We start from the raw sequence: 27,931 nt of genomic DNA, 5'->3' as shown, positions 1-27,931 counted from the left end.
GGGATGATGGGAATTGTAGTCCCAAAACATCTGGAGGGCTGAGTTTGCCTATGCCTGTTCTTAACTGATCAGTCTGAAGCTGTCAGCACAAATCACTTAACTTAAGGATTGTATGTAAGCATAGGTAAGGTAAAATTAATAGAAAACTCCTTTGCTCATTGCTTTTTCATCCTAGATTTTAAACAAAGAGGATAGTATTTCAAAATAAAATCTATTCATAGTAATATTCAAGCAATCAACTATTTTGGTCTTCAAGATTTATACAGATGTTTTCTTTGTGAATCTGAATAATTGACTGAACACATGCTTGGAGACTGGATAGAAAATTTCAGTAAGGCATTTCTCCAGAAAGGTGAAGTATTGCTGCCTCAGGATTTAGAAGCAGCAGCAACCTGTTAGAAGGAAACTAATTGTTGTTCCCCATCATGTGTTCCTTCTGCAAAGCAAATGTGCCTCTTTACTACACCAAAGTAAATATCCATGTAGGACAGTGTATTAAGTGGAGTGATTCTGGAACATAGGAATATCGAAAGCTTCCTTATACCAAGCCAGTCCATCAAGCTCAGTAACGTTGACCCTCACTGGCAGCAGCATTCGGAGGTTTCCAGTAGGAGTTATTCCCAGCTCTACATGGGAAACACCAGGGGTTGAACCTGGGACTTTTCATATGCAAAGGAGGTGCTCAACCACTGTGCTATAAGCCTTCCTCAAAATTGCTTCTGAAAATTGCTTCTGTAACTTTCCAACGCATCATCTTGATAAGTCACCTTCTGCACCAAATTATCTTTAAAGTTGCATTACAGCACAGCAAATCAAAAAGGATAGTGGTAGTTAATGGATGATCATGTTATACTATTTTCATACATATGCTTAGCAGTTTTGTCTGTTTTAAATCCAAGGGCTGAGAGAATACGCAGGAAGGGTCTTGAAATTGCAAGGCTGTATCTGTACAGATGCATATAAAGTGTTTGCATGATGTTATTGCTTCTATAATCTATTAAGGTTGCATTTTTATTTTCTGTGTTCAGAAAGTTTAGGAATAAGGAAGTTATTCTGTGTACAATCCATACAAATGTTTAACATGACTTTAGGGTTATGGTACGAATTTATCTTCCACATGTTTATTGCAGTCATCCTGTTCCTCCCAAGAGAAGTTGCACCAGTTACCATACCAACCAACTCCAGACGAACTACATTTTTTGTCTAAACATTTCTGTGCCACTGAAAGCATTGCCAGTGATAATAGATGTAGGACCACTCAAATGCGACCGCGATCCAGAAGCCTGAGGTGGGTTGACCTGCCAGGAAATTGAAATGATACCTTCATGTGGAAACTCATGAGAAACTATACTTTTTATGCACGTTACTATAACATTGTTTTATATTTTGTTACCTTGTTTAAAAGCATTTCTAAATCTCTTAATATAAAACATGAAAAACAGTAAGGCAATACAATAAATACGGAGATTCAAAATATACAACAGGGTCCAAAATTGTGTGTCAGGGAAAGTCTGGATAAAATGGTATTTTTTTTGTGTGTGTGTGCTTGTACTAATGTTTGAATTGTAGTAAAATATAGAGCTAATTGTGTCTTATGCTTTTTTAAAAAATGCACATTAGTTTTCAAATGGTCTTCCACTAGCCTTGCCCTTAGAAATGTGAAATCATGACCTTCACAATTAAGTTTATAATTTTCATTTCAGTTGCTTCCTAGCTTAATAATCTTCAAAATGTTCTCAATATATCTATTGAAATGATTGAAAATGTGCTGCGTGGCAACATAAATTATTCAGAATTCCTACTATCACAAAAAAGTATTTAGTTTAAATTTATTCCTCTCCCAAAGTTCTGAGTACATTATGGTGATTAATAAAAAAGCTACATTCGCAATCTGTAGAGAATTAGACTACTTGTTGAGAAACCAAATTATAGGGTGATAGGTTTGCTCTTTTCAAGAGTTTGAAGTTCTCTTGTTCTCAGTAGAGGTGAAGCTTGTCGACAAAGAGAAAGAAATATAGGTGATCTTTCCATTTGTTCAGAACTAAATCAAAATATTTAAGGCATTAGTTTAATATAAAACTAGTGTCTCCAGAAACTACAACTTGCAGACATTTCCTGCCTTAGCTCCATAGATTGAAATGTTACATTCTTCTGATTCCCAGTTATCTGAGAAGGATAAATTTTATTCTGAACTGTGTTGCATGTATCCTGGAGGCTGTGGTCACTCTCTAGATTTAATGAAACAGCATCTCCACATGAAAAAACAGTGAGTTGTAGTGTTAGTGTCAGCGTAAACAAGTCAGTCTAATGTACATATGCACTTGGCTCTTCTTGTACCACCCCCACTCCTTAATTTCCCTTAGCCATGTAGAGGTTTGAGAGGGGACAAAATGCAATAAGCAAATAGATTCTGGATGAAGTAGGAGGAGGACAGTAGCTAGTAGAACCTGTCTAGAGTGACATAGCTGGTGTGCAAGAGTCACAACTGGGTCCTGTTATTCAGAGGTCAGTAGGCTCTGTTGCATAAAATGGAACTCCAATAGTCAACATATATACTTATCCTGAAATTCAGTGTCTTTTGCACAGCCCCCCAATGAAAATGCAGTGCAACTACATTACATTATATTTCATTATATTATATTACATCTTACAGAATTTGGCCGTAGGCCTAACAAAACAGAGCAGAGATTCTACTTTAAAGATAGTTGATGAGGATTTAGTGATATGTGTGTACTAGAACCTGTTTTCCCAGGTCATGTAAACCTGCTTTATAAAGTTTCAGAACCCACATAAATTATTTTGATATCAGGTGCCTAGCCTTAGGAAATACATACTCGCTCGTTCCCTTTTTCTTATAAAGTAGGAAAGGTGGAAGCAGCCTTTTGCATCTGCAGTATTTAGGACTGAGCTCAAAAATATTGTGCCCTCAGACTAGCAAATTAGTCTTAAGTTAGTCTTAAAATGTCACAAGACACTGTTGATTTTGCTGCAGCAAACTAACATGCCTACACCTCTGGAAACTGGGAGTGGACTGACTCCCAGCTCTTGAAAACATTGTTTTTATCAGTTTACAAAAAAGCATGTTCAGAGGTCAAGCTGGCTGACATGGCAAGATACAGGGGACAGGACAGAAAACCAGGTTGGAGGGTTGACTAGAATGGAGTCTTGCAGAGGAAGGCATGGCAGACAGACTACAATAGTGACTAAGACCTCTTCACTCTGCCACATTTTGTTGCAGCCCCCTTTGTCATGTAGTAATAATAATACTGACTGCCTACAGACGAGAGTACATAAATTATAGACCTCATTTTCAGTTCATTCAGTACAAGATCCAAGGGATGATTGGCTTTGCTTTACTTGCAGCCCTGGACGTTCTCCTGCCTGCTGTGACCATGAAATCATTATGATGAACCATGTATACAAAGAAAGATTCCCAAAGGTAAAGATGAATATTCACTGCATTCTAAAGCTGACTTGATAAGAAATCTGTGTTCTAAAAAAAGGTGTTCTGTTATATTTGGTATATCAGATTAATTTAAGCCAAAAATGCTATCATAAAGCAACAATATTCTTTAAAATATTTGTCAGCTGACCTGCAGCTGATCTGTCTCAGAAACAATCATGCCAAAGTTGCATTATAGTTCTCGTCGCTTTCCAAAAAGCTTTGGTTTTATGGTAACAGTTACACAGGGTACATAACTTTCTAGAAGGTTCTTTGGCAGTGTAAGATGCAATGACAGGACACACAGCCCAGATAGTTCCTTGCAAATACATGGAATCCTGGTGGAAGCAGCATGTATAACTTTGTGGAAGCAACTTTTGCAAGTGTGTGCTTTAGAAATATATGTTTATTTTTAGTGTAGATATTATTAGTATTGAATTATCAGAGTAACAGGGCTTTTTGTGGTTGCTATACAATTATGAAATGGAATTCCTCTAGCATTCAGGAAGACCCATGTCTTAATTTTAAAAAGGAAGTTTTAAAAACCTGTCTTTTTTCAAAACATTTGATTTGTGCATTGGTGAGTTAACTGCATTTAACTGGAGTATGGTTGTTACTGCTTTATGCTAGTGGTTTTAATGTTGTTTGTTTCGCTGACTTGACTATGTGCTTTAAAAGGTTTTATAATGCACTACAGCTCATTTTGTGGAGGATTTCCTCTAAAGAGAGTATAAATCTCTTTTAAAAATGCCAGGTCGTTTGAAAGAGGGATAAAATTTTACCTCTTTCTGCAGCCCAGTTTGCACACCACATTAAACCATAGTTTAAAAGAAGCTGATTTGATGTGAATGAGCAGTGTGCTGTTGTATGCTGGTCAAACGTTTGCAGGATACTCTTTCCCCACTCCTTCTGCACTGTAGCTAAAACAAGCTAAAGTGATTACTTCTGGTGGTTTGTTTGGAGGAAACAAACCACAAGCCCCTTCTTTGGACTACATGACAAGTCAGACTCTGGCTGGTTTTGCCCTCTGTGTGGTAGCAGCACAAACAGGAGAGGAGTGCCACAAGAACTTTTGAGTAACGTGCACAAGCACATTGCTTGTTCACATTAAACCATAGTTGGTTTTAAACTATGTTTTCATGTAATGTGAAAGCCAGGCTAGTATGTATGGCCTATATGATCACCATCTGTGGCCTTTTTAGAAATGGGCAGGATATATATTTAAATAAATTTATTAAAGATTTCCTTTGGTTACAAAAGTACATGCATTGTCTCTTTTTGATGCATTTCTTTATTCTCCTATGTGGGGGTTGTTGCCTGGTTGGTTGGTTGGTTGGTTGTAAGTTGCTTTTGAGTTGCCCTGGGCAAGATAAAGCAACTATCCAATCAATCAATCAATCAATCAATCAAGTTTACAGGTTCAGTAAACTTCTATTTTGTCTTGCAAAGATTTTAATTTAAATCTGAAGTATGTTTAATAGCTTCTTGATTAAACCCATAAAACTTATTTTGATAGGCTACTGCTCAGATGGAAGAGCGGCTTCAGGAGATTATCACCAACTACTCTCCTGATAACGTCCTTCCCTTGGCAGACGGAGTTCTCAGTTTCACCCACCACCAGATCATTGAGCTGGCTCGTGATTGCTTGGATAAATCTCATCAGGGCCTCATCACCTCACGATACTTCTTCGAGTTACAGCACAAATTGGATAAGCTCCTACAAGAGGTATGAACCACATAAATATGGTTTAGAAATTGCTGAGATATGTTAGTTGAAGAAAATGCAGCTCTGGAGATAGTTATGGCAACTGACCTATAAAAATAAATACATAAGACACGTACAGCTCTTTAAGTGGGTCTGGTCAGTTCAGTGACCTTCGCGGTAAGGGACCTTAAAGCATATGACTCTATATAATTGGTTTATGAAGTATCTGAAAGCTATTTTATTTTATCCTAGAATGTAACTTAGGCAGTCCCTCTCTGCCTCAGATGAAATAGTCTTATACTCTCCTCTGTCGTAGACAAAAGGAATATTATAGTCAAGTTTAATTTTGTCCAGTCTAATAATTTTGGCTAATTTTATCCAATCTAGTAATAATTGTGTGGTTAAGGAAAAGCTATACAAAAGAATGTGAATGTGAAATTCATTAGACTTGAAAATCTGCATTACATGTACCAAGCCCTTCCACCAGCCAGATTTCCTCTTAGTATATTTTGCTCCTTGGGTAAGAAAGCCTCCTCCATCCACCATGTTGGCAAGGTGGCTCCAAGTGTATAATTGCATCATTTGCCTCCACCCATCAAGATTTTTGCTCATTCAGCAAGAGCAGCAGCTGCTCCAGCAGCATTTTCCTTAAATGTGCTTCTGCAGAAAGTCAATCAGTTGGCTACATGGGTTAGTCCCAGTATCTTTTTAAGCCTTATAAGGTGGATTTTTATGCTTTGGCCAAGGCAGCATGCATGATACATGTTTTATAGAAGGGGTCAGCGAAGTTTTTGTGGCTGGGGCTGGTTCACAGTCCCGCAGATGCCGCAGTGGGCTGGAGTGTGTGTGCTGCATGCACGCACTCGCAAACACTATTTCCGGCACTCCTTCTGGTGCGGAGGAGGTGTGCGCAGCTTCCCATTGGCTGCAGCCAATGGGAAGCCGGCTAGCGTCACGGAAGGCGGTCCCCGCTCTGCTCCGCGCTCGTTTAGTGTGGTGCACGGGAGCCAACCGAGCGGGCGGCAGGGGTCCATGGGCTGGTTAAACAACCCCCATGGGCTGCTTGTGGCCCATGGGCCTTAGGTTGCTGACCCCTGTCTTATAGCATGTTCTCCTACTTCAGAAGGCAGACCTCCATTTTAGATGAATCAGCTTAGGTATATCACACCTGATGTAGTTTACATGCTTGAGGGAAGAGACCATTGGTCCTTATCTGTGAATTTGTTTACTGTATTAACAAATCATTGAACATTTTGATGAAGATGAGTACAGGCAAAATTATTACATGTAGTTTAAGTGTATCACAGACCTGGGTATGCCTTCTGTCCAAGTACAACGTGAAATAATATTTCTGAATTGTCCATGGTCAAGTGCTATTAAAATGTTAGCAAAAATAATAAGGTTTTTGAATAATGCTGGAGTTTTTAAGAACATTTTGGAATTTTAAAAAAAGGCTTGGGTTTGCACGATGTTTGGTAACATAAATTATTGATAAGAAAATTGATTCCTAAGTACACTTTTAAACAGTATCTTTGAGCTCAAACTGAGCTTTTATGGTTTTTATATAGGTGTCCTTTATTCCCAAGTATGAAAACTCCAATTTTTGCTACCTTTATAGTGTTCATTTCAACATAAATCCTTGCAGGAATGCCTGCTGTTTGCTGGAACTAAATTGTGGGAACACACTTTGGGTTTCTGATGATGCAATTGTTGTCAGTTCCCAGCTGTGACATTCAGTGGATGGCTGTGTCTCCTGCTGCTTGGCACATTGTTATTGCTTTGCATGGCTAAGGGAAGTCACAAGGCATCTGAGCAGCTTGATTTAGCTGACATATTTGTATTAAGGTCAAGGTCAATTTGAGTTTAATGTTTTCTTGGAGCAACCTCCTTTTACTTTCCTGGGATCTTTTTGTTCACAAGCTCACCTAGTATTGCAGGTTTAAGCATCTGATACAAATAGTAATGCATTCAACATACTAATGTTTGCTAGACTGGAATAGTGAAAATCATTTCTCCCGTTTTGTTTCTTCTCTCAAATTTGCCATACAATAAAATGCAATAAGCTATACATACCGCCTTTAAACTACTAGGTATTTAAAAAAACTATCCTGAACTTAATTTTTCATATTGTTTTAATTAAGAGTTAACATGTATGGGATTTTAACTCACAAGTAAAAAAATATTTTGAAAAGTAAGTCTCTAGTAATGCAATCAACCATCTAACTTGGATTGATTCAGATTCACACTCGTGGACATCTACCAGTACACTGGAGAATAAGTTGTGAATGTAATTTGAACTTTATCCTGCAGCTTCTATTATTCAGACAAAGAAGTGGCTTTTTTGCGATATGAACAAAGGAGCGTCAATATCCTTCAGACAGGAGAAGCAACATATGGCTTCTTTGCATTCATTAGGTCTCTGAAAGTCTATTCTTTGTTACTAGACAAAAAAAAGTTTGAAAGAAATTTGGAATGCAGTACAAAACCTCTTGCAATTTCTTTCCCAAGCTTTTTCTTCAAAAAAGTGCTCTTTTTGTTCCCATTCTTTCACATTATACTTTCAATTTCTTTTCTGATCATCTACTGAATTTGCCATCCCAGTAATTCTGCTTAGATTACTCACCTGCTATTTTCCCCCATGTACATTTTATTTGCTGCTGCTTCCACAGATAGAGGTAAAATGTTTACTCCTAAGGCAGATGATTGCACAGCTCATATCTAAGGAAATTTGCTCTCATCCTGCAGTGGCAGTCCATGTGCAGAAGCAAGATTCCATCCATAGATTGCTTTGCTAAACATAATCTGTGAGCACATAAACATACAGTGTTTGGGGTTTGTTTTTTTTAATAAAAAAAATCTTTAATCCAGCACCTATGCTATTCCATCAGTGATTCTTAATGAACTGAGTTCATATTTCTACCACATGTATACAGTTGGACAGATGTTCACCCTGAGATGCACATAGCAAAGGCAAGATTCAAATGTAAGAACTAACTAGTTTGTACTGTCAATCCTGACATTACAGTTCATTGTTTGGGGTGGTAGGGTGCACCGGTGGCTGCATTAATATGGTTTGGAGTTAGCTGAGCTACCAAACAGTTAGCAAGTCATTTATATGACTTACCTATAAATGTTATCCTTGTTTTTTCAGTAAATCCAGAGCAATTTATGATAACATTCAAAACAAAATTAAAGAAGAACTCCTCACAAAACCATTTCCTTACAAGCCCTCTTAAAACTAATCTGCCAAATATGTGTACCAACTATGGGTTTCCTTCTACAGCATGACTATTTTACTAAGCTTTCTCTCGCCCTTGCACTAAGATGCTCCGCTTACATAGGAGATGGATGGACACACACACAGAGAGACCCAGGTCATGCATTTAACAACAGAGGCATTGGTATTACTTGTGTCAACATGGTGGCTATGTTGAGATGGTAACCCATGTGACTGAAGAAATGATTGTGTTGGAAGAATATACAGTTCATTTCACTGTATTACGTTTGGTTTGTCATTAATTCTTTCTCTATGTCTGTATATAACATCAAGTCTCTTTTTCTTTATTAGGCCCAAGAACGATCAGAAAGCGGAGAACTGGCATTTATTAAGCAGCTCGTTCGAAAGATTCTTATTGTCATAGCACGTCCTGCTCGCTTACTGGAATGTTTGGTAAGATTATGCTTATTTTAATCAGTTGGGTTGCTGTTGAAGGTCAGTGGAAGGGCTCCAATGAATGAGCGCTTTTCATTCAATATTGTTGCTTTTAGAACATTTTTAGTATGCCCCCCCCCCAACAACGAATTGCAGTCATAGATTGGGATACTGTGTAAGCATTCAATAGTGGTGAAATTGTTTTTTATTTGCCTTTCTTGATCTCTGGGAGCAAGTGAGTGAAAGCTAGGAAAATAGAATGCAAATGTTTGAACCATGTGGTCTGTGGATTGAATGCATATGTTCTGCTTTATCTACCGTACTCTATTGGTTTATTGAAAGAGTGTTTTGGCTGGTAGGTGTGTAGTGTTTTTACGCCCTTTGTTTATCTTTTGTCATTTTCAAAGTTAAGTTTTTATTTCTTCACAAGCATAGGTTTCTGTGTATTATTACCTGTATGCCAGAAGTCCATGCTCTTACATTTTAGAGTAATGATTATATATATACCTGTTTGGGAGACACTCTGCAGGTCTCCGTGAAATCAGTTGCTTACCATGGAAAAAGATTGCAGCCAGCCTCATATTTTACTAAGCTCCAAGTGGCTTATCACTTCATGTATTTATAGGTGTTTGGGATGAGGGTCATGGTGAGGAAAGCTTATTAGTAGTGATAGGTGAATTGTCTAGTGGTCTGGTTTGGAATGGGTCCATTTAAATCAGATTATTTTAATGGATGTTTGCTAAATGTCCCAAACAAATACTATATAAAATCAGATTTGTTCCAAGTTTATTAGGCACGAGTATTTTCCTCACAATGTAATTGGGGATGAAATGGGGCCTAGAGATTTCCCTGCCACACCCATTTATGTGGGGTGGGGGCAGTAGAAAAAAAGGTGTTGCATAACCATTATGGCCTCTAGTAGTAGTAATAGTAGTGGTAGTACTAGTAGTTGTTATTTTACAATTGTTATCAAAGTAATTCAAACAAAGCAATGCAATAAAAATAATGGAAGTACAAATACAAATAAACAAAACGAAAAAGCAGTTCAGTATAGCTGGAAGAGACTTAAATCATATGAGGAAAGGTTACAACGTTTTAGAAAAAGGCAAGTAAGTAGGAGCATGATGGGGGTGTATAAGGAGCAAAGAAATTTTGCATCAGCTGTTAGGTGGCTCTTACCCAGGGCACATCAGCGCCGACTGCTGTCACAGATATCCCTTTAAGGAGTCTTGTATGCACTTCCATTTTAGGACTGTCTTCTGTTTTGAAAGAGAGAGGGAGAGGTGGTTTTGATGAAACAGACTGATAAAAATGGGGAACAATAAATCACCTTCAATACATCAGTGCCATCACAAAATGATTAGGTGGGGGTTTGTGGGGGAGAGAGAGAGTGTGTGTCTACAGCTGGCTTTGGCACTGAAAGGATTTTGCCTTCCCCATATCAGTAATCAGTCATAGGTGCTAATAGAACTTTAACTTGTCACCATGTTTGTTGTGAGCATTGAGGAGAGGCAGGACTGAGGAGGATCACCATAAGAAGTCTTGCGGGAGTCACACGATGGCCCCAGGTTGGAGAGCTGCTTTTGGCCACAACATACCCAGGTTGCTCACAGAACCCTCAGAAGGGGCCATAGTAGGCTTAGGAGTCAGAAAACTCCCTGAAGATTTACACTCAGGATGGTGACAGGGGCAGCAACGTCGGCCAACAAACAGGTTGCTCAGTATTTGGATCGTTGCAAAACTCTGGCAAGCTGTAATCAATAAAGCTGCCTTCAGTCAGTCTACATTTAGTCATTGCCCCAAACAATAGAACTAGCTGTGCATGGTACACAAATATATATGAACGGAAACATTTGAATTGCAAAAGGGAAATAATGTGAAATCTGCTAGAATAAAACTGAAATAAGAGGAATTTGTACACTCTCTAAAGTTTAGATTTTGTTGTTCTTTCCCTTTGATTGCAATGATAAGCCATTCCATAATGGTTGTGGCAGTGGTGGTGTTTGTAGCGTGTGGGGATGCCATGCATCAAAATTGTTATCATAAGAAAGGCATCTTAATGACTTGCAAACAAATTAAGTAAACACAGAAGATCTCTGCAGTGATTTTTCTTTTCTTTTTAGGAATTTGATCCTGAGGAATTTTACTATCTTCTTGAAGCTGCTGAAGGACATGCAAAAGAGGGACAGGGCATTAAAACTGACATTCCTAGATATATTATCAGTCAACTGGGATTGAATAAGGATCCATTGGAAGGTATGAGAATGCCATGGACTAATAATAAACAGCTCTTAAATCAAGTTTATTATGTTAGCTGGTTCTACTTTCTTTATCTAGTTTACTTCAACCTTTATAATGATGTACAAACAGCATGGAATAAAATATATAATATTTTATCTATCAAGTGTTAGAAAATAGCAAGTTGTTAGCAAGAAAAAGGAAGATAAAGGATAAAGCCAGTTCATTTTTCATCTCAGGAGGTGCACTGCTGATAAAGGAAGATACGACTGAGCTTCTCAATGCCTCCCCTCATTAAATGTTTTCATGGTGGAAATTTGTGGTGCGACGTTTAGTGGTTTTGAGAAAAGCAGGGACAGCTGCAGGTGAGGTCAAGTCATAGGGCAGGATAAACGAAGGATGATGTGAATATAAGTTATATTAGAGCATATCAAAACATTCTTGGATAGTCTGGATAATTTTAATATGATTCACTCAGAGAACCAGAAAGAAGTCATTGGGCAAATCTCAGTAGTAAAGAGGGTAGCAGCATAGATAAAAGTAACGCTTTTGAGATGGGTTTTTGTATGTTAATCTGATTTAAAAGAAAAATTCAGGGCAGTCCAGAGGTATAAAGTAAGTGTGCATAGAATTTCAGCCTTATATTTAAGTAAGTGATCACACTCTCTATCCTTGTATTTATATAGAACGAGCCACACAGAAATCTGTCTCTAAGCAGATACAATTCTTCAGAACAAAAGACATATAGACTACATGGCCAACCTAGGATTATGGTCCTAGGTTGCTATTGACTACTTAGTTTTATACCAAAACGTTAAATATGGCATGCATTCCTCTCTAGGAAATGTATTAACCTCCCATGGGAAACAGTTAGGTTAGTCTTCTTGCCTATTTAAATCAGTATAGCAAATTGCCCTGGTTTAAAACAATCCTTTGGTTGGCACATGGGGATAGAACATGGAAATACACCACTTATTGACCTTTTTTAGTATTCTTTAGTATTTTTGAAGGATGAGGACAGCTTGTAAAGGTAAAGGTAAAGGTACCCCTGCCCTACGGGCCAGTCGTGTCCGACTCTAGGGTTGTGCGCTCATCTCACTTAAGAGGCCGGGAGCCAGTGCTGTCCGGAACACCAGCACCAGCACAACACACAGAAACGCCGTTTACCTTCCCGCTATAAAGCGGTACCTATTTATCTACTTGCGCTTGGGGGTGCTTTCGAACTGCTAGGTGGGCAGGAGCTGGGACCGAAAGACGGGAGCTCACCCCACCGCGGGGATTCGAACCGCCGACCATACCATCGGCAAGTCCTAGGCACTGAGGTTTTACCCACAGCGCCACCCACGTCCCTTGAGGACAGCTTGACTTCCCCGCAAAAACATGCAGTACCTGTTTGCTTAATTAAATAATTTAGCCACATAGTTAATTTATTGCAAGGTTTCATTTCTTCAAGCTAATCAAACAGTGATTTAAGCCCACTTGCCTTTTTAATGTTAAAACCATATAAACAAAATTGGACTTTGAATAGGATTGTACTGTAATTACTGTATTTTTCGCCCCATAGGGCGCACCGGCCCATAGGGCGAACCTAGTTTTGGGGGGCGGAAATAAAGAAAAAAAAATAAAGAAAAAAGCTTCCCCAGCCCCCAGAACAGGCAGCTCTCCGCAAGCTATGGGAGCCCGGCGTGCTCCCCAGGTTTCGGGCTGCAGGCTGCTGTCCGCAAGCCTTGGGAGCCCGGCAGGAACTCCTGCGGGCTCCCAAGGCTTGTGGATAGCATCCTGAAGCCTGCATTCTCCCCATAGGATGCACACACATTTCCCCTTCATTTCTGGAGGGGAAAAGGTGCGTCCTATAGGGCGAAAAATACGGTATGCATGTTACAACAACGTTAGCATGCAGTGGTGCTTTCTGTTGCATAGTTCTGAAACTTATCTAAAGAAACATGCGATCCCATCTGCAGATTTTGAAGCTTGTTAATAATTTCAGTGGTATGTAAATTCAGACACATTGAAATAAAAGTTCAATAAGTATAGTTCCCCTATGAAACTATAGGGGAGACTCCCGTTGCTCTGTCCCAGCTTCTGACAACCTAGCAGTTAGAAAGCATGCCAGTGCAAATAGATAAATAGGTACCGCTGTGGCGGGAAGATAAACAGCGTTTCTGTGCGCTCTGGTTTCCGTCACGGTGCTCTGTTGCACCAGAAGTGGTTTAGTCATGCTGGCCATATGATCCAGAAAGCTGTCTGTGGACAAACGCTGGCTCCTGAAAGCAAGATGAGCGCCACACCCCATAGTCGCCTTTGACTGGACTTAACCATCCAGGGGTCCTTTACCTTTACCTTTTACCTTCATTGTTAGTATCAGGTCAGCTCTAGATGACTAAGTTTATAAAAACAAGTTTATAACAAGGATATATTTTCAGTTGTAAGCGAGTGAGCCTCTTAATACGACAATAAAATTTGTTTTTCAGTAATTGTGCTTAGGATTTCAGCCTTTATGTTTTTCCTCCTTTTTGTTATAGCTTCTAAAGTATCTTTTCTTCAAGTGAAATGATGCATGCAGTACTTCAAGATAATGCCAGATAACCTATACTGTACTGAAAGCAATAGCACAACAGATTCATCATTTATTGGAGCCTGGTTGTTGTATTTCAGAAATGTTCCCTGGGGAGAAATGTTTCCCCATGGCTTTTAAATTACCATCTTTACCTTTTTGAATCATGAGTCTTTAGAAATGGTTTAAATCAATGGAATAAAAAGCAGATGTTTAATGGTATTTAGATGAGTTTTAAAAAATGTCTTCAGGCATTGCAAAATGGTTCCTTAACTTCCTGCTTCAAAAGCTGACTCGTGGTTTCATTCCATTACTACCTACTGTTTACAAATAATGTGTGTTTCTCAGATAATGGTTATTTTGCAAAAGTAATGTTTAAAACGGAACCATTTTAATTTTCTTATTTATGAATATAATTTTTGGATTGAGAAGGTTGTCAAAGTACATTAATGGCTTTGGTCTTGGCAAGCCAAAAAAAAGCGGATGGGAAAACTCACTCTCAGCACTTCCATGATAAAATCCCATATTTTCTAACCTACTAGTAAAGCTAATACAAAGTTTTTTGTTGTTGTTGTAGGTGGCCATGTTGGCTTTGATTTAAAAGAAACACCTACATGCATTCTTGACTTGGATTGTATTAATGATTTCTTCCGTGTGTGTGTGTTTAGTTTATGAATTGGTTTTTGCTGTTATGGGATGGTTTCCTTTGTGTTTTATTTTTTAAAGCTGATGTGAGGATGGCTATACTTAGCCTCCACCGTTGGAGGCAGCTGAAAACCACAGGAGGGGAGAGTGCTTTTGTGCTCAAATCCTGCTTGTTGGTTTCCCATAGGCAACTGTTTAGTCACTGTGAGAACAGGATGCTGAACTAGATGGACTGTTGGCCTGATCCACCGGGCTCTTTAAGAACAGAAGAAGAGCCTGCTGGGTCAGGCCAATAGCCCAATATTGACATGTATATACTATGGATTGGATCCTGATATGTGCTCAGTGGAGGTACACTAGTGCTGGACAAATGGGGCAAGGTGGAGATTTTTGCCATTTCCTCTTTTCCAACCACCTTAAAATTTTATCAGGGAGGTGGCACTACAAATACATTTTTTAACTATTACTTTCATTAGCGTGACTTTGTATTATTAGTTCTTACCCCAATTTAAATGAAGATGTAGTTGAACTTCAAAAGTGTTATGCCTTAAGTAAATTGTATTTCCCTGTATTAGTTAAAACATTGCACCCTCTGTCTTTTAGCCCATTATTTTAATAAATATTCAAACTGTACTCTTAAAATATAGTGTACTTTGTTTTTATATTGTAGAAATAGCCCAGCTAGCAAACTATGACAGTGGAACTGCAGCAACTCCAGAAACTGATGAATCAGTTAGTGTAAGTCTTTTGCTACATTGGCCTATGTTTTCTTATAGTGAGTTCAAAATAAACAGTTGGCTGTATTGTTTCATTTCATTATCTTACAATGTGCAGCCTACATCCTATTTGTCTTTAGTAATCAATATAAATGTAGCAATTATATGAGAAATTAGTTTGGAGGGTTACTTTCTTTATTCTCTTATTCATGTATTTAGTTGTAATCAAAGACCACTCTTTTTTGACAATATTATTTTTGCTTTATAGTAATATAAAAAATAAAAATAAGTAATTTGTGCATTTTGCAAAATAGAAGAGAATGGTTATCTGCACTGCCATTCTATTCATTAATCAAGCAATTTGTCCAGTAAGAGAGCACTTCTAGGACTCAGCACCTAGACCTTCTGTTGTGCCCATAACCTAGGTTTAAGGTGCCATTTAGCTCCTAGCTTTCACATCTCAGTTTCTAACACTGGTTCTAAATAGACCCACTTCGTATACAGTGGTATATACTGTGGTATATACTTCGTATACCAGTGTATATTGCAACTTTTTATGCCTAGTGTAACTGGATTTATTTCTTTTTTTTATTTCTTTTAAAGAGTTCCAATGCATCCCTTAAACTTAAAAGGAAGCCTCGTGAAAGTGATTTTGAGACAATTAAGCTGATTAGTAATGGAGCATATGGGTGAGTACTCTTATAATAAATAAGGCTCATAGCTTTGCATGCAAGTTTGTATACTATTCAAAATGAAACTGCTTACTTCTTGGCTGGTAAACAAGTTTGTATAGAAAAATGTAATTAAATAATTCTTCTCTTGGTAATGAATAGCTCTTAAATGGGGAAAGGGGTTCCCATTTATTATTATTATTATTTTATCTTTGGTAAAACTTCTGCTTAAAATAGAGTCTCTTTACCTTTCATAATATGCAGCGCATGCATAAAGCCTATGTTGAAATCATTTGTCTTTTTCATTGTTTTTTCATTGTTTAGTGTTAACAAAACACATTCATTGGTTTTCTTTATTTGTTTGGGTTATTAATGCTAAGTTCAAAAGGTTAGAATTCTGATCCCCTGTGTTCAGTCAAATTGGACCACTATTTCCAAGTAAAAAGGTAGCACTTACTAATAACTTAGCTGTTAAGCATTTTAGTACCATTAAACAATAAGTATACTATTTCTTTTGTGGATGCAAAGCAATAAACTATTTCACAGGCACTTAATGCTGTTTATTACTAGTATAAACTGAAAATAAAGTTAATGTTGTCAGACAACATTTTTCCTTTTGGTGTTTTCCAGGCCATTAATTTTCTGCAGTCCCATAAATAAGTGAGGTCTAGCTTATGGTTCATTGATTTATTTTCAGAAATGTCACCGGGTATATTTTTCTGATGTAGTTCATTAATGTTTTTATTATGATAGTATAACATGCTGTTTCTTCCAAATGGAAGCATTTTGATTGAACCAAATATGTATGTATATAAAAAAGTAAAGGGACCCCTGACCATTAGGTCCAGTTGTGGACGACTCTGGGGTTGCGGCGCTCATCTTGCTTTACTGGCTGAGGGAGCCAGCGTTTGTCCGCAGACAGTTTTTCCGGGTCATGTGGCCAGCATGACTAAGCCGCTTCTGGCGAAACCAGAGCAGCACACGGAAACACCATTTACCTTTCCACTGGAGCGGTACCTATTTATCTACTTGCACTTTGACGTGCTTTTGAACTGTTAGGTTGGCAGGAGCAGGGACCGAGCAACGGGAGCTCACCCTGTCATGGGGATTCGAACCGCCATTCTTTATTTGTTTGGTTCTGTTATGGAATTAGGTGCCTTCATTAGAGAGCTTACATGATGTGTTTCAAAATAGTAATTCTTGATTTTGGCATAATTTGGCATAAATTTATCAGATTTATTAAGTTTGATCAAATAAATATGTGAACCTTTTGCCTAAGTTTCAGTAAGTATGTTTTTTAAAAGCTGGCTGAGAATTGGAGGAATAGATTCATTTGTATGGGGGAATAAATTCATTCATGTGAATTAAAATACTTTATATCACATGAGATACACTAGGCTATTGGGAATGAATGGTTGAGAATATACAAGAAGTTAAACAAGCTGTGAATCAGTAAACATGTAGGATGCAGGCCAAGTCATTAATATCTTCACAAGCTGTCTTGTCTTAGACTTTCCTCCGTAAGCCAAATCTTGTGTTTCTTGCACATAAATTGTTTATTGTTGCAAATGCAATGTGTTCTCCCCCCCTTCCCAATTATCTTAACCTCAGAACAGAAGTTTCATTCACAATTGTTGCACTTGTTCAATCCCTCATCGGTATGCTTTGGTGAAACAGTTCAATAGCTATTTCTAGTTTTGTTGAAGGTTACATAAATACAGTTGCTGTGCAATACAATTAGGTCTTCTCAAGACTTTGCTAGTGAGCAGCAGGGAAATAAACATATGTGGCTGATACATACGGAAAATAATTAGCAAAACCTATTGTTAGTTGTGCTGCTTTAAGTTTGAGAGGGGTGATGCTCTTTCGCTTTTGGGATTAAAGGAAGAGTGCTTATTCTCATTTTTTCTAGTAGAATAGAAAGCATTTCTAAATAAACTATCTAATTTGTAGAGATTACTATTAGCACTGTGGGGAAAATATTTCAGATCTTGTCTTTGCCAGTGTAGGGACACTTCTGCCCTATTCTCATCCTAATGAGCCATCCATAATGGGTTAGATCTAGACAAGGAGGCGGGGATTATTTTTGCCCCTTTCCTCTGCAGCCCCCACCCTTTACATTGTTCCAGAGCAGGGGTCAACAAACTTTTTCAGCAGGGGGCCAGTCCACTGTCCCTCAGACCTTGTGGGAGGCCGGACTATATTTTGGGAAAAAATAATGAATGAATTCCTATGCCCCACAAATAACCCAGAGATGCATTTTAAATAAAAGGGCACATTCTACTCATGTGAAAACACGCTGGGACGGATTTAAAAGGCGATTGGGCCGGATCCGGCCCCCAGGCCTTAGTTTATCTACCCATGTTCCAGAGGGTATCCCAATCTCTTAAGCAGTGGCATAGATTTTGGGGAGGAATAGGGGATGGCAGGCAGAAGTAGGAATCTGAGAAAATTGCCTCCTCTTCCCCAGGGCCTCCAGCTGGCCACTACCCTTCATCCTGTGTTTTCTGAGGCATATTTTGGAAAATATATTCTCAACAGGAGCTCCATTTGGGTGTAAGGCATGTGCTTTTTAATAAATGAATTAACATTATTAATTTATTTAAATGCCAGTGGAGGACAATTTGATTAAAAAGGGAGCACAGAAATCTTTAATGCAAATAAATAAATGAACTGCCCTAAATATGGTGCTCTTAATGAAGTTTTTTGGCCTGTAAACTGACTGAAAGCAGGAAAATAATTCTTTTATATGTAAAAATACGTTTTTCTAAGGTTAAATCAGTCAAGTGAAAGAAGGAAAGCATCACTGTGTTTTTGTTTATGTTTATCAATATGTTGTGCAGGCATAGTTGGCTGATAAACAGCTCTTCTTTCTGATGCACAGATTTAAAAGATACTTACCTTATGTTTGGCCATTAGCGTTCCAATGTAGTTTGACTAGATTCCAAAGAACAGATTTGTGAACAAAGGAGTGAACCTGAGGTACTTTGGACTGCTACTGCAAAACTGCTTGTCTCTATTTAGCACTAGGAATGACTACAAAGGAAACCAGACGTCAGTCTCTGGATGTGTGTGATTTTCTGCTGTGTGTACATGCCCATTGGCTGAATCTTGACCTATATGCATGAGCTTTTCATAGCATTCCACTTTAAAAACAACAACAAAACTTTATCGAAAACAGTATGGATAAACAAATATGTGGCTGGATTCAGACATACGCATACTTTAGAGTAGACCTATAAATACGTCCCATTGAGTCCAATGGGTCTATTCTTAAGTACATTTGGATCCAGCCTATAGAATTAAATAGAAGATGTAATAATGAAAATGAGGTGAGGAAAAAAATGGAAAAAAGCAAATTAGATTAGGAAAATCAGTAATGTTAACTGTAATGTGGAACCCTCACAAGAGAATCACTTGATTTCAAATGTACAGTGGTACCTCGGGTTACATACACTTCAGTTTACACATGCTTCAGGTTACAGACTTCGCTAACCCAGAAATAGTACCTCGGGTTAAGAACTTTGCTTCAGGATGAGAACAGAAATCGTGCAGTGACTGCGCAGCGGGAGGCCCCCATTAGGTAAATTGGTGCTTCAGGTTAAGAACAGTTTCAGGTTAAGAACGGACCTCTGGAACAAATTAAGTTCTTAACCCGAGGTACCACTGTAGTTGGTCTGTGCAATAATTAAATATTAAGGACTGCAAAGAAGTAATAACATTCGCATTGTTATGTTTTCATATAGACAATGTGCCAAGGAAGATTTCAATTGAATGTTATTGAATGTTCTAGCAGACCGGGTTTTAAACAGGATGCATTTGTTCCACAGTGTCATCTGCTGTGCAGTTTCTCTCATGCCATATTAATGGTACTTGTGGTCTTGAGTATGTGGTTATATGCCATATAGCATTTATGTTTAAATTTTGTTAGAGTGGTCCATACTGTGTATGGTGTATAGCCTATTCATTCTTTCACACAACTAATTTCAGTTATTGCTTAGACTCTATACAACTTGAACATCTTTAAAACGGGTTTAGACTAAATATTGTATAAAATTATAAGTAGCTATGAATCATGATGATTGTGTATTGCCTCCAGTGTTGCAGCTACCTTCCCCCTGAGACCAGTTGCTGGGGTACATGGGCAGGAGAGGGCTGTTGCACTGTTGCCCTGCTTGTGTGGTTCCCATAGACCTCTAGTTGGCCACCATAGGAGCAGAATTTTGGACAAGGAAGGCCTTTCGTCTTATACAGCAGGGCTCATTTTAGAGTGTGTATACACTATACAGGCAGCTCCCTGTTTATGTGGGGGTTACATTCTGAGGCACCACGTGTGTCTGTGAAATAAAGTATGATTGAAACCCACTGAAAAAGCCTGCAAACACCCCGCCCTGCTCCCCCACCCCGCCTCTGTTCTGCCCTCTTAATGACTTTTCAGTTATGTCTTTATGACATTTCTGGGTCACTTCTGGGTTCGGCATGATGTGCACATACACGATTGCACACATATTGAATGCGCATAAGCAGGGGGCTGCCTGTATCTTTAAAGCAAATTCGAAGCTCATTCTTTCCCTCGAAGAATTCTGGGCACTGTGGATTATCAAGGGTGCTGGGAATTGTAATTCCATGAGCTGTTAACTCCATTGCCCAGAATTCTTTGAGGAGGAAAATGTACTTTAAAAGTGTAGCATGTATGAAGCCTTATATTCTTATGCACAGTTGATTAAATAACCGTTTAGTTTTCAGGGTATTGGGGATGAGTCCAAACTCCCCCCATCCCTAAACTTTCGTGTTTATGGAAACTTTACAGAGCAGCAGGCCACTGTAGCATTTGTAGCCCTCCTACACATGGTTGTTGGCAGTAGGTGGTTGGCAGGCAGATTGCTCTGACAGCCTGGAAGTGGCACAGTATTAGGGCCAAGTTCAGACCTGATGCCACCACATCACTACAGTAGGGCCAGGCTTGCAGGTCACAGATAGACCCAGCCCTGCCCCTGGACAGTCCCATTTGAGGGTGTTCTGGTGGCTGTTGCTAGCGAGGATCCTGTTTGCCTGCATGTTTGGCAGGCAGAAGTGGAAGCTCCTTGCCAGCAGAGTGATGCCAGCAGGGCTGCTGGAGGGACATCTCTATCCCATCCACCCCACCCCCAGACAAAGCGGATCAGGGTGGATTGCTCTTGCCTGCTGACAAACTTTATGCAAATTATGAGGGCCACTTTCCTGTACATATGATAAACAAGAGCTTACCACATTAAAATCAAAGAGAAGAGTTCAAGGCTGAACAGGGCAAATCAGTCATATTCAAAGAAGAGGGTTTGTAGTGCAGAGAAACAAATGGGATAAAGAACCTAAACTATAGGGAAGGATTAAATATGTTTATGCCATAATTTCTGTGGCCAGCAGCAAGGAAATGAATTTTATTGATTGAGTGTGTGGACGGACACACACACACACACACACACACACACACACACACATTCTGAGGGGTTTGCGAGAAGCAGAAGCCAGTTTCAAAACGTTATTGGGCTGAGTCACATGGCTTCATTAAAGGAAGTACAAAGGATGTAACATGATTCATATTTTGCCTAAGGTGCTATGTCGTCCTGATTTCAGTGTGGGGCAATCTCTTTTGTCTGCTCCAGCACTGAAAGGGGAATGGTGCTGTCAGAGTGAGAGAAATTAAGAGAAAGTGTATCTTAAGAAATGTTCCTGTAGTGGTAATAAGGGACAGAACTTTGACTACGTGAAAAAGATAATGCTGATGTTATTTTTAAAAGATTGTGGGGATACAAATAAAAATAGACATAATTCAGCCCATATTCAGAAATATATAGGGGTCTGGAACTTGAGTGGAGTTTGATCAGAGGTTGGAAGGCTTCTATGTAGCAGCTATGATGTCAGCGAACTCTAGATTGACTCAGTCACAGCACAGCTGCCTTAGTAGTGATAAATTTTATTCATTGGTAATGTCTAGGATAGTGGGTGTACCACTTTCACAATTTGGAAAGAAAAGCTGTCTCATCATGAAGCTCTCATCCTCCCTCCTTTGTGTTCAAGATTTCATCCTTAAGAGTCAAAGGTGGAGTCATAAATATGATGCACACCCGCAGAGTAAGCAGTCTCAGGTTTAATTATTATATTGCGCATAATAGTTCCCCCCATCATAAAGCCTTTTAGTGAGTACTGACAAAAACATGAAGTGGCAACTTAGGTCAGAAATTGAATTCTGGAATTCTAGCATCGTGTGCATTAAAAGTAGTAGATTTAAAAACAATCTCATCCTGATTCTTTCTCTCTCTTTTCTTGTCAGTGCTGTTTATTTGGTGCGGTATAAAGAAACCAGACAGAGGTTTGCGATGAAGAAGATTAACAAACAGAATCTCATTCTTCGAAACCAGATTCAGCAGGCTTTTGTTGAGCGTGATATCCTGACATTTGCAGAAAATCCATTTGTAGTCAGCATGTACTGTTCCTTTGAAGCTAGACGCCATTTATGCATGGTCATGGAATATGTAGAAGGTACTGTATTGTTCTACATCCAGTGGCATGCGCAGTGTAATACTGGAAGATGATAATATTTTTAACTTTCAGATTCCCATTCTTCAGTGTCTGCAATGCACACTAGAAATTAGGGATCACAAGAGTGATAGAAGATAAATCCCACTAATTCATAATGTTCACCTTCTTAAAAGGCGGGGAGCATTATAAGGACTGAGCTGAAATCACTCCCATATTTTCCTTGTGGCAAACTAGAGAGGTCATTCGGGGAGTGTGCAAAATGGTTAGGGGTAGTTAGGGGTGATGAGACACTTGGCTTACTATGATGATGGTTCTGTGTTCTTTCCCCCCTTTCCTTTTTTTTTTAAGATGTAGAAGAAAACCAGCAACCACCAGCTTAGGTAGTTGAGTGGGGAGGCTTATGGGGTTGGTGAAGGAATTGGACCATGTTGTACCTAATTACCTGGAAAGCTATGTGGTCTGATTGATTTGTAACTATCTTCAGAAATAACTGAGCTTGTTTTTTGGTTTGGGTTAGTTGGGCTCGGTTATGAATCGAGCTCCTCAGGAGCATTCACCCATCAGTACTGTAAGTAGATAAGGTAGCTTGCTTACTCACCCCCCCTCCACGTGTTCTCATGCTTGTGCCAGTGCCAGATGTTCATACTGAAATAGAACTTTTCTTCCTTCTTGTCCGTGTTTCTATGAGTGGATTTGCATAAATCCTTTGGTAAAGGACAAATATTAAAAAGAGATACACATACCTAAAATGTTCAACATTAGTTTCTTTAACTAATTTGAATGTATGTAACACAATTAAAAAAATATAGTTTCTTTTTGTGATGTAAAGCGGCAAAAAAGTCCTATTACTATAATAGTTTCTATTATAGTCAACATGTCTGCTCACATGTTGACTGTAATAGAATAGTCTTATGGATACACTGTTCTTAATTATAATTGTGTGTCAAACCGAATCCTGAAACATCTCTTCAGCGTGGAATAAGTTTAATAATACACGCTATATTTCAGGTGGAGATTGTGCTACTTTAATGAAAAATATGGGACCTCTGCCCGTAGACATGGCCAGAATGTATTTTGCAGAGACTGTTCTGGCATTGGAGTATCTCCACAACTATGGAATAGTACACAGGGATTTGAAACCAGATAAGTAAGTATATAGCATGTAACTAACAGTTGCTTGAAACACTAATGATATCGTGTATGAAGCCTCTGGGCAAAGTGAAATGAAGTGTAGTGTAGTTTGCATGGTTTTCCTTTTCCGTGGTTTATATGTGTACTACTCATTTCATATTACATATTGAATGACTTCCAGGGTTTTAATTTTATTTTAATGGGCTTGTGTCCATGTAATAAAATTTTATTGATAGATAAATTCAGAATATAATCATTTAACTGCTTTGTTTCTTTTTAAAAGAACTGCGAATTTGTTGACTGGTTCCTTTTTTATTTTTAACTCATTGCAGCAGTGCGTTTCAAGGAGGTATTCCAGTCATAGTCCGTAGCTGAGGGCAACAGTGGTTTATATTCTTTATCCACCATTTGACACTTGTTAAGTATTGCAGTTTCTTCATGTGTCAGATCATGCAAATGTTTGCAGACTCACCTTTGGACAATAATGGTCCAGTTAAGAGCTGAATGAAGACACACTGCAGAATTTTCAAAGTTAGCATTTTTAGAGCTGTCTAAAAACCTGCACAAATGTGTTTTGTCACATTCTTGAAGTATGATGGCCACCATCTATGGAGAAACATCTTTATTTAGTTTCCATAGTTTTGGATTTCTTTTTGCTTCCTACTACTAAATGAAGGAAAAATACAAATCCTATTAATTTTTGTTATAGTTACCATAACTTTATAAATGCTTTCTCTCTTCCCCAGTTTATATGCATATTTATTCACCTCTTTGTAGACATCTTCAATTTCTTCTATGATGATTCGAGGCCTATAACTTTATTATTAGATTTAATAAAGCCTAATTACCAGCTCTATTTGCACATTTATTCATGCATAGGGCACTCAATGTGGCAGCATGAGTGAAGTTGTACTTCTGGCCCTAAGGTTGGTGCCACAAGGCCATCCTGATCTTGATGTGTTGTCTGAAAAGGAAATGAGATTTTGAAATTATACCCATTGGAGAGATCAATCACACTGCTACTTCCATTGAATTATTCTTTATACCTACTAATTGGCTGTGCTATTATGGGACTGTGACATTCTCACTAGCAGTACTCCGGAAAGAGAGTCTAAGACACCACATAACACTGTATCCCTTGCCAGTTGTCATATCCATTTGCTGGCTTTATTCCAACAAATTTCATGATATACTGTGACTGTAATGTGAGTTTAAATTTATGTGTTACAGCGAAAACATTATGCTGTTACAGCAGTGAAGTAGAAAGTAATAGTAATCTGCTATCATTCTCATTTGCAGTTTACTGGTAACTTCCATGGGGCATATAAAGTTAACAGATTTTGGACTATCTAAGGTTGGCCTCATGAGTATGACCACTAATCTTTATGAGGGTCACATTGAGAAGGATGCTAGAGAATTTCTGGATAAACAGGTAAGAGATGTGTCATTCCTTTTGTATTTGCAGAACACTTTAGAAACTAGATGAGTTGTGCAAATTGTGTAGGTGCTTTTTTATTTCTATAGTGTTCCATATGTAAGAGTTACCTGTACTGTTCTAGACTTTCCCTCCTTCAATTATGGTCTATTAATAAGATGAATGATCTAACTGTGAGCAAGTGAGATTGTAAGAGAGACAAATGGAAAGTTGTTTTTATAAAGAATTCAGGAGTCTCAGCAGAGTACTTGTGGAACTCATGATGCATTGCACAATCAAGGGTGCTAAAAATCCTAGCTATGGCCCATTTCCCTTTAAGCATGCCTCATTACCATTTGCCCACAATCTGTTCACTGTAAGAGTTACTTAAGGTAAATCCATTGCAGTTTTCATGTTATAATAAGGAGCCAATTGTGCTTAGTATAAATATATGTAATTTACTGTGACTTCACATTAGCAAACAACATATATGAAGTATTTTTTCATGCTTTCAGTTGAGATCTGAATTGCAGTTGAATTTTGCATTTAGTTGCTTGAGTACTTTCATCAGAAAAGTTGAAATATATGCAGCCAAAAAGAAAGTCATGACAAAATTTGTAATTCTCCATATGTTTCTTTTAACACATTGATTGCAATCAACTTACAGTTTTATGCACAGAAATATAATTCAGGTTTGCTTTTCTTCTCTCACGTTTAGGTCTGTGGCACACCAGAATATATTGCTCCAGAAGTAATTCTAAGACAGGGCTATGGCAAGCCAGTGGACTGGTGGTCTATGGGAATTATTCTTTATGAGTTTCTTGTTGGGTGTGTTCCTTTTTTTGGTGATACCCCGGAGGAGCTATTTGGACAAGTAATCAGCGGTAAATATCAGAAAAGTTGAATTATTATCCTTAAAACCATCCTCTCTAAGAATTGCCACTTGGGTCAATGTTCAGTCAGGCCTTTGTGGGACAGGGGAGCTTTCAGGAAAAATGACATATATTTCAGTGTAAGAACCACTTAAATCCATATTGCTTACTAACATATTTGCCACAATTAAAAATGTAATTGTCTATATAATGCCCCAGAATTACAATACTGGTATGTGAACTTGTGAAACAGAGCAGGACTGAATTCAGCGAATATCATTATAATTCGATATTACTACAGTGCTTACATTTAATATTTCTATAATGCTTAATATGTAGGAAGCACTTTACAGTATATAAAAATTCAGAGCAATTTTCTTCAGCAGTCTGTCAGTCTAAGGCACAAAATGATCAAAGAAATAGAAAGAGGAAGGAACAAAAAGAAGAGTATCAGTGCTGGTGAGCAAGAATATGATCAGGAAAAAAATTAGAAGAATCATACTAGAAAAGGAAGAGGGAAATGTTTTTTAAAAGGAAAAGAGAGTCACAAAGAAGAGGATAAATACTTTAATCAGAAAGGAACTATTATCTGGATAGTTAATACTTCTGGAGCTAGTACTGTCTTTTCAGCCATTAATTTTAAAAATCAGCAAAAAAAAGCTTGATATGTACTTAATTTGCATAAATGGGAAAATGCCTAAGGGCACAATGCAATAAATTAACAGAAATGTAATAAAACCCTAAAACAAATGTCTCCCAAATAATAAATAATGGGGAAAAGAAGGATTCAAATGCAGTTCACAGATTGTTAATGATTTCACTAGTGGCCGTTACAGTATAATGTTATTTCTGTAACAGCTGTTCTTCTTTCATTTAAAATTCAATAACCTTTTAGATCTTAACCTGCAGGCCGGCCCTAAGTATTGTTATGCAGCTTGTGGCAAAACTAAATGATAATTAAACAGTATCTATCTCTATCCTACCTGCTGTTCCCTTATATTTTCCAGATGCAAAACATGTAGATGGCCACAGTTTATGCCAAATGCTTACTAGAATGACATTTCTGTTACTAGTTGTTTCCCGATCCATTCTATAAAATACAATGAAAAGGTACACTAGTGAAGTGAACAGGGGAGGGGAGGCTGCAATTATGTCTATGTTCTATTAGATCTTCCAGCTAGGCATGCTTGTAATCTAATGAAATAGATTTGTTGGTTGCCTACAGTAAATAACCTACTGTATTTTTCGCCCTATAGGATGCACTTTTCCCCCTCCAAAAATGAAGGGGAAATGTGTGTGCGTCCTATGGGGCGAATGCAGGCTTTCGCTGAAGCCTGGAGAGCGAGAGGCGTCGGTGCGCACCGACCCCTCTTGCTCTCCAGGCTTCAGGAAGCTATCCGCAAGCCTCACGTGCCCGGCGGGAGGTCCCGCCGGGCGAGCAGGGCTTGGGGCGGCAGCCTGTTCTGGGGGCTGGGGTCGGGGGAAGCTCAGGCTTCCCCCGCGCGAGCCCCCACGCCTGGGAAAAAAATACATTTCCCCCTTTTATCCCCCCCCCAAAAAAACTAGGTGCGTCCTATGGGGCGGTGCGTCCTATGGGGCAAAAAATACAGTATTTATACAATACATTAGCTGTTTATAGATTTAAAAACATACTGTTTTTTTTGGACCTAAGTTACAAGAGGAAATCAAATGTTTAATTAAAACAAGCAGAAGTTGTTTTTGATCCCCGAGGCAGCAACAATTTTCATATTTTCATATTTTCATATTCATACATTTGGGTGCATGCAAATGATATTATGTAATAAAGTAATAAGCTGGAGAAGGACATTCCAATAGCTTCAGTTAACTAAAAAGAAATTGGACGCTTCAGTATTTTAGCAGACGTTGCAGAGACTGAAAATGTGCATCTTATTCTAGGTTAAAATTCTTGTTGAAATCAAACTCTAGTTAACAATTGTACCAGTAGGGGAAATAAATGTATGAGGAGACGAAGCTGAGAAGAAAAAATGGTCAGTTGTTTTACCATGGTTAAGGGATACTACACTTTCCATACTGTGTATTTTAATACTAAATAAATATTAAATATTTTTTTAAACTTGTAGTAAAGTATAATTAATACCTGGTTACAAGTTTCAATTCAAAGAATTGGCATTGCTTAGGAAGTAATTTTTCCCCCTGGTGCATTTCTTCTGTGCAATGAGATTCTTTACAAGTTTCTCCCTAAGGGAAAGGAAGACTATATCTGTCAGATTCTCTTGAGTTCAGAGAATGTGTCTTTGCCATAGCTTCTTATTTAACACCCCTCCCTCCTTTTTCTGCTGCTTTTCATACCACATTCTGTGCCTGTGCATTGGAGTGATTTACCTCATTAC

General features: G+C 38.4%; 1 protein-coding gene across 10 annotated transcripts in view; it reads left to right on the top strand.

Annotated features, from left to right (window-relative positions):
• Window positions 1-27,931, top strand: part of MAST4 (microtubule associated serine/threonine kinase family member 4) — a gene marked incomplete at its 5' end in the record, with an annotated part of 208,979 nt that overhangs the window by 150,656 nt on the left and 30,392 nt on the right. For all 10 annotated transcript variants that reach the window (XM_081212591.1, XM_081212590.1, XM_081212588.1 and 7 more), the window contains 11 exons: window positions 1,131-1,288; window positions 3,364-3,439; window positions 4,959-5,168; window positions 8,716-8,817; window positions 10,923-11,055; window positions 14,907-14,974; window positions 15,556-15,641; window positions 21,934-22,142; window positions 23,151-23,289; window positions 24,573-24,705; window positions 25,406-25,571. In XM_081212591.1, coding sequence (XP_081068717.1) covers window positions 1,131-1,288; window positions 3,364-3,439; window positions 4,959-5,168; window positions 8,716-8,817; window positions 10,923-11,055; window positions 14,907-14,974; window positions 15,556-15,641; window positions 21,934-22,142; window positions 23,151-23,289; window positions 24,573-24,705; window positions 25,406-25,571 — 1,480 coding nt within the window. The remainder of the gene's footprint in view (window positions 1-1,130; window positions 1,289-3,363; window positions 3,440-4,958; window positions 5,169-8,715; window positions 8,818-10,922; window positions 11,056-14,906; window positions 14,975-15,555; window positions 15,642-21,933; window positions 22,143-23,150; window positions 23,290-24,572; window positions 24,706-25,405; window positions 25,572-27,931) is intronic.

This window comes from Podarcis bocagei, assembly GCF_964188305.1.
Source record: "Podarcis bocagei genome assembly, chromosome: 11".
NCBI classification, from domain to species: Eukaryota; Metazoa; Chordata; class Lepidosauria; order Squamata; family Lacertidae; genus Podarcis; species Podarcis bocagei.
This window is presented reverse-complemented; position numbering and strand designations above follow the sequence as displayed.